This window comes from Stegostoma tigrinum, chromosome 5, assembly GCF_030684315.1.
Source record: "Stegostoma tigrinum isolate sSteTig4 chromosome 5, sSteTig4.hap1, whole genome shotgun sequence".
NCBI classification, from domain to species: domain Eukaryota; kingdom Metazoa; phylum Chordata; class Chondrichthyes; order Orectolobiformes; family Stegostomatidae; genus Stegostoma; species Stegostoma tigrinum.
Genome location: NC_081358.1, coordinates 68,541,324 through 68,554,185, shown reverse-complemented (window position 1 = coordinate 68,554,185; position 12,862 = coordinate 68,541,324). Strand labels below are relative to the sequence as shown.

At 40.1% G+C, this 12,862-nt stretch overlaps 1 protein-coding gene across 3 annotated transcripts in view; it reads right to left on the bottom strand.

The window, feature by feature from the left end:
- rb1cc1 (RB1-inducible coiled-coil 1) overlaps nucleotides 1–12,862 on the bottom strand; it is a 190,375-nt gene that overhangs the window by 65,142 nt on the left and 112,371 nt on the right. For all 3 annotated transcript variants that reach the window (XM_048529230.2, XM_048529229.2, XM_059646056.1), the window contains exons 16-18: nucleotides 9,882–9,990; nucleotides 9,326–9,578; nucleotides 1,015–1,066 (exon numbers count right to left, since the gene is read on the bottom strand). In XM_048529230.2, coding sequence (XP_048385187.1) covers nucleotides 1,015–1,066; nucleotides 9,326–9,578; nucleotides 9,882–9,990 — 414 coding nt within the window. The remainder of the gene's footprint in view (nucleotides 1–1,014; nucleotides 1,067–9,325; nucleotides 9,579–9,881; nucleotides 9,991–12,862) is intronic.

The following is a 12,862-nucleotide window of genomic DNA, read 5'->3' as shown; positions in this document are numbered from 1 at the left end:
ATAATAATCACGCATACAACATCTTAAGACATTTCAATTAATGATACTACTCCTTAACCAAGTGCATAGTTCATTGACAAGTTTTTTTCCCCCCAATAGAATATAATTGTCATTCATAATTAGGGAACCTCCATTACCCACACTTAATTTTAATTTGGAGCTATACTAGAGTGCAAACTATCAGCCTACATTGTATTACTCTAGCATCAACTGGACAGACAAATTCCAAAATAAATGAACTTCCACATTTATCATCAATAGCTTGAGGTTCTTTACATCCTGTGTTTATTTAAAAATGGCCCCCATCAGCCAAAAAGATACAATCTGTGCCATAACAGTCCAAATATTGGGAGTGAAGACGATGTGGTCTTAGTTATTTGCTGGCTGGGGTGCAAGTTTGGAAAGATTTCAACACTGGCTTGAAATCAATAAATTCTAACTCTTTTTAGTACCAAAAGTTGTCATATGAAACCTAATAAGGATACGGATATAAAAACATATCCTTTTAAATCCATGTGTGTGCAACATATTTGATACCTCAAATGCAGGTAAATCTTAAAGCCAATCTGAAAATGCCCCACAAAGAACAAATGAGATGACTACAAAGTTTTTGAAGGTGGAAAACTGTTGATTAGAACACTGAATACTGGGGAGCATCTTGTATACCTACCAAAACAAGTTGGTTTAATCTCAAAAAGATAACACTTTTTGGCATTCCCTCCTTAATGCACTTAGTCAACATTGATCACATGCTTATGTTCCACAACAAGATTTAAAACCACAGCCTTTGGATTTGGAAACAAGCTTATTTAGCTGACACACTAATTAACCATAATCAAGACTGAAACAAATTCAAATTTGTTAATTGAATCAATCATCTTCATTCAGTTCCTAGAGTATTCCTATGCCATACATGCAACATTGAGGAATCCATTCTATTATGGAGATTTCCCCATACATCAAAATATCTCCTGCAAACTTTAAACATAATATCAGACATGAACATTTACTTACTCTTTCTAAGATCATAATCCTATGTTTCTCCTCAGACATCTGGATGGTTTCACTGTAATGAAGTCAACAGAACTTTGATTAATGCCCAAAAAAAATTAAATAAAAAATTCAATGCTTTTTCCAGCTAACAAATTTTAAGAGTTTCAGATGAACAAGTAGCAGCAGATTTTACACTATGGTCAGTACTCTGAGCTAGTTTAAGGATTGTCTGCACTCCCATCATCCTCAAAAGTATAATTCCTTAAGGTAGATATGCAATCAAGCTTCTGAAATGCAAGATACATGGTGTAGAGGGGAGAAAAAAAGACAAGGATAAAGACGCAAGCTTCATCATCTGAAAATTTGGAAGCAATTTGCTTTGTTTGTTTTTATTGGTAAATCAGCCAGCATACATTTTTATGCTGGTACCACAGCCTAAGCTTACCCAGCCTTTCCTGTCTACAAAAGCAGAACCTTGTACATTCAAAAACTCGCTTTGAACATTTTGGAAACAACAAATACAAGATTATGTGACTAAAGACAAAACCTGGGCTGGTACCAAGAACATTTAATTTTGAATAATGTAGTTATTACATAATGTGATCAATGGTACTTCTCAAGTAGGAAACAGAATTTTCTGAGTTATAACTGGAATTGAGACCCATTTTGAACTGTTTAGAATGACTCTGTACCATACTTAAAGTAACGAGGCTTGTGTAGCATTATGTCCTGTTTTGAATTAGTAGTTACCCTGCATGCATGAGTCATCATAGGCTGGAGCTGTAAATGAAAATTGCAATTTTTTATTAATTCATTAATTTACTGGTGTTGCTGGTTACATCAATATTTATGGCCCATTCCCAATTTCCCTGCAGAAGTTGCTGGTGAGTTGCCTTCATGAACTGCTACAATACCTAGGGTGTAGACACATCTACAGTACTGTTGGGAAGAGAATTGCAGGATTTTGATTCAAAAATTCAGGCTCACTTAAGTTGAGACAATTTTATCGTTTTGACCACGATGAAAGAGACAGAAATCAATGTAATTCAAGCAATTTCACACCTCCATTACTCCATGCATCTTAAATGGAGTGTTAGACAGTAAAATCCTCTTTTTACAAGCCAACAGCTGCAACAATTAGACAGCAAGTGGAGGTGCAGTGGGCAAAGGAGGCTACCTCAGAGTATAACGGGATCTTGAACAGATGGATCCACTGGGCTGAGGAATGGCAGATGGTGTTTAATTTAGATATATGTGAGGTGCTGCATTTTGGAACGACAAATCAGGGCAGGACTGAAATACACAATGGTAAGGTTCTGGGGAGTGTTGCTGAACAAACAGAGCTACAAGTGTAGGTTCATAGTTCCTTGAAAGTGGAGTGGCAGGTAGATGGGATAGTAAAAAGGCATTTGGTATGCTTACATTTATTCATCAGTGCATTGAGTACAGGGGATTTTTGCTTTTGTGCTCCTGGGCCTGCTGTGTTCATCCAGCCTCACATTTTATTATCTTGGATTCTCCAGCATCTGCAGTTCCCATTATCATTGAGTATAGGGGTTGGGCGGTCATGTTGTGCTATACCTGACGGTGGTTCAGCCACTGAGTACTGCATGCAATTCTGGTCTCCCTCCTATAGGAAGGATGTAGTAAAACTAGAAAAAGGTTCAGAAAAGACTTATGGACGATATTACCATGTTGAGGGTTTGAGCTCTGGTGGGAGGGTGAATAGACTGGAGTTAGTTTCCCTGGAGTTAGTGGCTGAAGGATAACATTAAGTAAAGTTTAGAAAATCATGGGGGGCATGGATAGGGTAAATAGACAAGGTTTTTTCCTCATGGGGTGGGGAGTCCAAAACAAGACAGGGCGTAGATTTAAGGTGAGAGGGGAAAAGTATTACAAAAAAGGGACAGAGGGGTAATCTTTTCATGCAGAGGGTGGTGTATGGTATGAACTGCCAGAGGAAATAGTGGAGGCTGGTACAATTACAACATTACAAAGGCATCTGGATGGGCATATGAACAGGAAGGGCTTAGAGGGATATGGGCCAAATGCTGGCAAATGGGACTAGATTTATATAAGATGTCTGGTGGGCATGGGCGAGTTGGGCCGAAGGGTCTGTTTCTGTGCTGTATATCTCTATTCCCTTCATAATAGTCTTCAAAACACAATTAAAGTACTCTGAACAGAAAATATCTGCAGTGCTAATGGGAAAATGATGGATGAACCAGACAAGGAAATTGCTCTGAGACAACAAGGTGTAAAGCTGGATGAACACAGCAGGCCAAGCAGCAGAGGAGCAGGAAAGCTGATGTTTCGGGCCTAGACCCTTCTGAAGAAGGGTCTGCTTTCCTGCTCAGCCTGCTGTGTTCATCCAGCTCTACATCTTGTTACCTCAGATTCTCTAGCATCTGTAGTTCCTACTATCTCTGAAGGAAATTGCTCTTGCTGGAGCTAGTCTGGATATAACTGTGCGAAATAGCATTTTCTCTGCTGAGATCAAACTAACTCCACAAAAAGCACTGCTAGACATTATTGGACAGTGGTTTGTTTGGCCACATTCCCAAACAATAAGTACGGATGAGCATCAACAGAACACATCTTACATACGTAGTTCTACCCCTGCCCATGAAGCAGGAGGATTTGGACTATCATATTGTGTAATAAATCATCAATAACCTTTTCTGATAGAGTACCAGAAATCAAACTCCCTCTGAGGAAGTGATGGATTGGGATCACCACTTGAATATTCAAAAGATTTTAAGATTGCTTGCAGCAGTGATCAACATGGATATTCACCTTAACTCTTGAATGCTACAAGTGAATGTATGGTTATAGAATCAACTATATAGATTATGCAACAGTGCAATCAGGCCATTAGCCCAATAGGTCAATTGCGATACTAATGCTCCAGGATAGCTTCTACTTTGACACTAGCACCATAATAAACTACAGGTTTCTCACTTTCATCTAGCTTTTCTTGAAAAAAAATCAACCCGGAGAAGAATCCGGAATGGATGGTGAGTGAGCAGTGGCTCATTTTGAACGTTTGATTGTGCAACCTGTCTATATAGGAGAACGTTTTATCTGACACCACTGTACAGGAAGCACCTATAATTATGGAAGACAACCTTCAAGATTTGCACAAGATATAAAAGCGAGATTTAGTTTGATCAAAATAAGAAAATACAAACTGCCCCATAAATTAGTCAGAAAGCACCAGCTTTTCAGGTGATAAACAAATCTACTCATACCTTAATATGGCAAACTAAAGGTGCATCACGTTAAGAAGAATGATTATCCAGACAGACAAGAGGAAATACCAGCAACCTCTGATCATACTAAATTCACACTTATTCATTTAACAGAAATACGAGAGATACAATTAGTAGCCTGATTTTTCATTATTGATCCATCAACTCACCAGTTACCTTGTATTGTGGCCAGTAATGAGAGCACATCAAGCTTCAAGAATTGCAACCCACACTCAAAAATGAGTACTGACATCTATCTAACTTATGTCTTGAGATCCCTTTCCAATGTTTCTTAATCTCAGTTATAAGTATAAATGTTTACTCAGGTTTCAGGTACTAATCAATTAGCATTTAGAGAAATGTTTGTTCTTGTTCTCCAGTACATGCATTTCCCCATCCCACCCTGTCTGATACTAATTAGAATGTTAACAGCAGTAATTATCAGTGATAACAGACCATTATCAACATGCTTCCATTTCAATTGCTTTCAGCTGTTTACAACAAATTGAATTATGTAAGTTAATCAAGAACATAAAAATGGGAGCAGTAAGAGACTTTTAAGCTATTCTGTCATTTAACAACATCATGACTGATTATCAACCTTAATTTAGTTTTCTTTCTTGATCCTCATATCATTCTATTCTCCCTCAGATTCAAAGGTTGATCAATTTCAGCTTTGAACATCCTTACAACACAGAACCCACATTTTGGAAATAAGAAATTCAAATGAACCACTCTCCTCAGTGATAAAATCTCTCACCTTTGTCTGAAATGGTTGACTTTTATCCTGCACTTTTGACCTTTATTTCTGCACATTTCACGAAGGTAAACAGCCTCCCAAAATCAGCCCTGCCAAATTCTTTAATAATTTTGATATTAATGAGATTTTCATTTTCCCAAACAAGAGAGATCAGAGGCGCTTTCTCCTTCACCTTTACCCAGATACAAAGGAATCAGTTTAGTTAATCCTTCTTCCATCTTACCATAGAGAACTGCATTCTTCCTTAGGAGGGAGATCAAAACAGTACAGAGTCCGAGTCTCACCAAAGCCATGTACAATTGCAGTAATAAGAGATAATGGGAACTGCAGATGCTGGAGAATCCAAGATAACAAAGTGTGAAGCTGGATGAACACAGCAGGCCCAGCAGCATCTCAGGAGCACAAAAGCTGACATTTCGGGCCTAGACCCTTCATCAGAGAGGGGGATGGGGAGAGGGATCCGGAATAAATAGGGAGAGAGGAGGAGGTGCACCGAAGATGGAGAGAAAAGAAGATAGGTGGAGAGGAGAGTATAGATGGGGGAGGAGGGAGGGGATAGGTCAGTCCAGGGAAGACGGACAGGTCAAGGAGGTGGGATGAGGTTAGTAGGTCGGAAACGGAGGTGCGACTTGAGGTGGGAGGAAGGGATAGGTGAGAGGAAGAACAGGTTAGGGAGGTGGGGACAAGCTGGGGTGGTTCCGGGATGCAGTGGGGGAAGGGGAGATTTTGAAACTTGGGAAGTCCATGTTGATACCATTGGGCTGCAGGGTTCCCAAATGGAATACGAGCTGCTGTTCCTGCAACCTTCGGGTGGTATCAATGTGGCACTGCAAGGGGTCCACGATGAACATGTCGTCTGAGGAATGGGAGGGGAGTTAAAATGGTTCACGACTGGGAGGTGCAGTTGTTTATTGCAAACCGAGTGGAGGTGTTCTGCAAAGCGGTCCCCAAGCCTCCACTTGGTTTCCCCAATGTAGAGGAGGCCACATTGGGTACAATAGATACAATATACCACATTGGCAGATGTGCAGGTGAACATCTGCTTAATATGGAAACTCATCTTGGGGTCTGGGATGGGGGTGAGGGAGGTGGTGTGGGGGCAAGCAAAGCACTTCCTGCAGTTGCAGGGGAAGGTGCCGGGTGTGGTGGGGTTGGAAAGGAGTGTGGAGCGGACAAGGGAGTCATAGGGAGAGTGGTCTCTCTGGAGGGCAGAGAAGGGTGGGGATGGAAAAATGTCTTGGGTGGGGGGGTCGGATTGTAGATGGCGGAAGTGTCGGAGGATGATGCATTGTATCTGGAGGTTGGTGGGGTGGTATGTGAGAACAAGGGGGATCCAGCTAGGCACTGATGTCCATTTCAAGCCCACTGACTCCCACAGCTACCTAGAATACACCTCCTCCCACCCACCCTCCTCCAAAAATTCCATCCCCTAATCCCAATTCCTCCGCCTCTGCTTGCAGGATGACACATTCCACTCCCTCACATCCCAGATGTTCACGTTCTTCAAGGACCGCAACTTTCCCCCCTGCAGTGGTTGAAAACTTCCTTGACCACGTCTCCCTCAATTCCCGCAACACATTCCTCACACCCCACCCCCAGAGGATTCCCCCTCGTTCTCACATACCACCCCACCAACCTTTGGACACAATGCATCATCCTCCGACACTTCCGCCATCTACAATCCGACCCCACCACACAAGACGTTTTTCCATCCCCACCCTTGTCTGCCTTCTGGAGAGACCACTCTCCCTGTGACTCCCTTGTCCGCTCCACACTGCCCTCCAACCCCACCACACCCGGCACCTTCCCCTGCAACCGCAGGAAGTGCTATGCTTGCCCCCACAGCAACTCATTCTGCTTGGGAGCCCTGCAGCCCAATGGTATCAATGTCAACTTCACAAGTTTTAAAATCTCCCCTTCACCCACTGCATCCCAAAACCAGCCCAGTTTGTCCCCTCCTCCCTAACCTGTTGTTCCTCTCACCCATCCCTTCCTCCCACCCCAAGCCACACCTCCATTTCCTACCTACTAGCCTCATCCCACCTCCTTGACCTGGTCAGTCTTCCCTGGACTGACCTATCCCCTCCCCACCTATACTCTCCTCTCCACCCATCTTCTTTTCTCTCCATCTTCGGTCCACCTCCCCCTCTCCCTATTTATTCCAGAACCCTCTCCCCATCCCCCTCTCTGAAGAAGGGTCTCGGCCCGAAATGTCAGCTTTTGTGCTCCTGAGATGCTGCTTTGCCTGCTGTGTTCATCCAGCTTCACACTTTGTTGTTATCCACAATTGTAGTAATACCATTTTACTGTTGGGGAACCTCCTTGTAATAAGAACCAAAATATTAGTTACATTGCCAATGGCATCCTGTATGAATGTTAAATTTGAAAGAGTGCATCCCATAAAGCTTAAGATTTTTTTAAAAATTCACTATTTAAAAGCTATTTTGAGCTGTCCATGGGAATAAATTTGTACTTGTCCACGTTATACAACATCAACTACCTCCTTGTGCATGTAGTTGACCTTTATTTGAATTTATTTGCATTAGAATTTTAGAATTAGAATCCCTACAGTGCAGAAACAGCTCTTCGGCCCAACAAGACCACACCATTGGAACATCCCACCCAGGCCCATCCCCCGATAACCCTGAACGCTATGGGCAATTTAGCATGGCCAATCCACCTAGCCTGCACATCTTTGGACTGTGGGAGAAAACCCACGCAGACATGAGGAGGTTGTGCAAGCTCCACATAGACAGTCGCCCAAGGCTGGAATCGAACCCAGGTCCCTGGTGCTGTGAGGTTGCAGTGCTAACCACTGAGTCACAGTACCACCCTAAATGATTTATGCATATAAAACAATTGCAGATGGAATAATAAAGTTATCAAAAACTAATCATTTTGTAATACAAGATGTATAAGCATGGGCGGGGGGGGGGGGGGACGGAACATCTTGTCAAAGCTTTTTACAATGCACTTAGCAGGAGAGTTTATAAAGGAACACTAAAATAAAGGGAAAACAACATTCCCACCATACAAGGAGCGTGCTGATGGGTAGACAAGTGGTTTTGTGTTAGTAGAGGTGATACAGCATCAAATTAATGACAGTTAACTGCCGGGTTTTGTTTAGACTTGAACTAGGCAGGATGACTTTGGTCATGGCGTTACCTTATGAAGTTAACCATAGAATGGTTTCTGAACCAGAGAAAATAAAACTGGAATTGAGATCAAAGATGCAGTAAATATTGTTGTACTGCTTGACTAAATATTTCAGTTGTATGCATGTCTTATTGAAAAATTCATTAGCTGTGACTTGATCAGTCTATAGGACTAGTTTTTGGAACACTTGCTCTTTGCATTGAAATGTGTCAGTTTGAAAGAACAGGTTAATTAATGAATATCTGTTGCACCAATTTAAATTCTGCAGTATGGAAGAAATCAATTCTTTCCTTGTGCGTTGTTGCTTTAACATAGAGTTGATCCATTTGATGCAAATGAGTTCACAGAATGCCTAGAGTACAGGAGGCGGCCATTGGTCCATCAAGTCTGTACTGACCCTCTCCAGGGCATCCTACCCAGGTCCAACCATCACCCCCCCACCCTATCCCTGCAACCCCACATTTACCATGGCCAATCCACATAACCTGCACATCTATGGACCCTAGGCGGAACCTGGAGCACCCAATGGAAACCTACACAGACGCAAGGGAGAATGGATGTCTGAATGGTGTTCGTACAATGCTGGAATCAAACCCAGATCCCTGGTGCTTGAAGTCAGCAGTGCTAACCACTAAGCTACCACGCCACCCTCAATTAACAAGAATGATTTCTAAAAATAAAAACACATTGTCCTCCAATAAAGTAAGATGAGGTTTAGGGAAAAAGAGAGATTTTTGATTCCTGCTGGTTGGCTTGTTTCTTAGCAGTGTAGGTTCTCTTCTCTGGTATAAAATGGAAAATGTATTGGGGAGGAGGCTTGTAGCATCTTTTCACATCTACTTATGCAGAAGTGAGTTCTGCTATTTAATTTTGTTAAGTGATGGTTGACAAAAGGTGTTTTAACATATGCAGTTTTGGATAGGTCCATATTTCTTTGTGTCACATGTATGAAATTGCTTATTCAGTACATTAGAAAGGATTTTTCTGCTTGGTCCCACTCTGCCATAAAAAAGTCTTATTACTTTGAAAACTAAAGGGATGCACATTGGTAGGATCACAATTATTTCATGTCACAGCAAAACATTAGTTATTTTTGTTTTGAAATGAACAATAAAATAATTATCCACTTAAATTACAAACACTATTCTGGCAGTTGGCTACTTACCGCACAGTCATAGAGCTTGTGTCCATTGCAGATTCTATCCTGCCTTCTTCCGCTACTGCAGCGACAGGTGCAAATCTTTCTGAATCAAATGGAATTTCAGGCCCAGAAACCAAAGCCTCAACTCCAGAATTTCCAGGTGATGCAAAGGCAGAACAAACCAGCACATTGCTTTGCAGTCTGTTAAGCTCCTCATCAAGCTGTTTCTTTTCTTGTAGTAAAGTAGCTCTATCTGCAGAAAGCGTTTCTATCAAAACTAAACACGTAATACATACATTTAGAGTTATGCATATTAGCACAAGGTTTCATTTATTCAACAAATTGCTACTACATTCTCAAAATATAACCTCAACCGATTTTGACTACTGTTAACTTATTAACTTTTTGTTGTTAGTTTTTTCTTATACTTTAGAGGTATCATACTACAGATTCAAATGTCTAAAGGGCAGATGAGGAGAGAGACCAAAACTTATTAAATCATACTTCTAAGTTAAAACTGTCTACATTGAGCTAAAATGATCCTTCAAATTAATCCTGTAGTAAGTGAACCTTAACTCACCTCTATCCTTTTCTTGTTGCTGGGTTAGCTTTCTCAGTTTGTCATTCAAGTCATTGATAATTTGTTCTCTCTTCATTTTTTCTCGAGTTAGGACAGTATTGAAGTTAGTCTGAAAAACAAATCATTTGAGTGTAATCCAAGATTTATAAGTTTAACAACCTGACAACTCTGATGTTCCAGAGGAACTAATGAATTCCTTTATATAAAATATTACAAAAGTAATTTATATGCAAAATACAATTAGATACTCTATCACAGTTGCATGTTGCACAAATGCATCACTTTGTTCAGAATAAGATTATAATAAAGAAAATCAACCAAAATACATCAATGGTGAAAATAAAAAGTTAGTTTTTGAACTACATTTTAGAACTGATCATTTGGAACTTCACTTGGAGTTCCTTGGAATATTTGTACCAGCGTGGACAAAAATATTCATGCAAAACATTATGGGATTTCAGCAACAGGCAGAAAACCATATGATGATTGAATTCAATTTGACTGCAACTCACAAGCAGTTACAACTTTGCAAAGTTTGAAATCAAGGCTGAATGTTACATAAATAAATAATGATGCAAAGATCAACTCAGTTGTGTATTCATAACAAGGAAATTATACCTAGAGAGAGATCGGATACTCAGCCAATGCTCTGACAACAGAATGATTTAGAGACAAATCAAGTACATAATTTTATGCATTCTTTTAGATTGGTCATGCCTTCTGATAGAAGCTGCAGTTTGTTTTACTGATAAAGACTGTGTGTATAATCAATTTCCTATTAGGTTTCTACTTTCACATGCCTAAATTTTTGGAAAGCACTCAGTTTGGTGGGGGAGGAAAAAAAATAGTACTTAGTTTCAATTTATGGCTCAACCCCAAAGTTAATTTTATACAAATATCTTCCACACGTGTGGTTTTGTAGCCCAAATTTGCGCTTTGATCAATTCCCTTTAGCATTCAAAAAAAATTCATTCATGACACACCCGACCAAAAGTGCTATACCAGTATATCAATAATTTTCTTGTAATACTTCAGTGCTCTGGAACAACAATGTCAGAAGGTATTAGTTCGAACAGTTAGTTATAACTCTGTCTGCCATTGAAGTCTGTATATCTATATTTGCTCATATTTCTCATCACTTTCAATTAAGAAAATTCCATCAACATTAATTTTAAAATTAACAACTGATCCAGCATCAATGGCTGTTTGTGGAAGACAGAGGTCCAAACTTTAGTGAACTCTTGCAACAAGTGTTTTCTAGTTTGACTGCTTAAAGGTCTCAAGGTATTGCTCGCTAATCCCGAACTCTCAGCAGAAATGGATTTTTCCCAAAGATCAAACAAAGAGCAAAACAGCACAGGAACAGGCCATTCAGCCCTCCAAGCCTGCGGCGACACATTTTACCCTTCCATAATAAAGCTGTCTTCACTTACAAGATCTGTATACGTCTATTCCCTTCCTATTCGTGTATTTGTCCAGGAGTTTGTTGATTAATGCCTAGAATTGAAACTAACAAAGTCACCCATGTTGAGAGTTTCCAGACTGAATTTAAAGCATGGTCACACAGGAAACATCATATTCAGCCAAATGTTTGGGCAATTTAACTCAAATGTTTAGGCGCTTTTTAGCTTATCCATGCCAGGAACATGCTATGCAAGTTCCTCAGTATTATGGGGACAAGGAAGTTGAACTCCTCTGAAAATTAAACTGAAAAACAAGTCCCAATCTGTTATGGCTGAAGTAGAAGTTAACTTCTATTAATTAAACCCAAAACATCCATCCAACTTCTTCCTCGGTTTATAATCTATTAGAAAAAGTGGTTAAATGAAAGAAAATCCCTGATATTCACTTTATAAGTAACAGTTTATTTAACCCTAACAGTGAACAAATTAACAGAATTACTAACAAACCAAACAGTTCTCCCTTAACTTCTAACTATTCCCTCGCTGAACTAAATTCTACTGGTATGAAGTTCTAGTACACAAAAGTCCCACATATATAAACCCAAGTAATAATAAATTAAAACTTAGTCTCTCAAAGTCTGCATATCTTTCTTCTACTGTTTTCAACTCAAATGCCTTTTGCCTGTTGATGTGTTTGTCAGGGATGCTTTCTCTGAAAGTCTTCTGTGAGGACTCTTACTAGAAATGCCATAGTACCTTTTATGGATAGATGGTGCTTTTACAGAGCTTAGTGATTTCTCGTGAGACCTAGATGCTTATTTCTCAGATGGTGGTTTGCTCTCACCTTGATTTTCAGAAACCCTCTCCTCATATACCTTGGATGATATATCTTACATTTCTTACAATTGCATTGGTCCAAGGCTGTCATAACCATCAGATTTAAATTCAATTGACTTTCAATCACACAGTGCTTGGTTTAAATCAATTGGCTGGTTCTACCCAGTTTCCAAAATAAGAAAACAAAGCTAAGGTTTCCAATCACAATGCCAATTGAAACATGTTTCAATTTCAGAACTGGCTACACATCTTCAGCTACACGCAGACACTTTTCTTCTGTATGAATCTAAGCATAGAAAAGCATTTTACCTCTTAAGAACCATGCACTCTATTTTTTAAAATGAATTCTAGCTTCCTGTCTTTCAATGATCAATTACTCTACACAACTTCGTAACACTGTGTGCAGTGAATTAGTCAGAAGGTCTTGCCACTGGTAGGATCTTCCAAGGTTAAAAGGTTTAGAGTACCATATTTAAAGACCAATTTAAATGCCAGATATCATTTCATTCATGCAAGTCAGCAACTTCTCAGGAAAATAATAAAATGTGAGGCTGGATGAATCTCTGATACTATTTTAACTTCTCAGGAAACCCTGGGAGTCACCATCAGAAGTCCTGAAATGCTTGCCAGGATGTCAAAGCTGGTTCCCAGGTATACTTGTACTACCTTCCAGACAGTGCTGGTTGGGGCCATAGAGACAGTTCCCTATGCTCCAAGAGGGAGTATCAGGATGTCATCTCA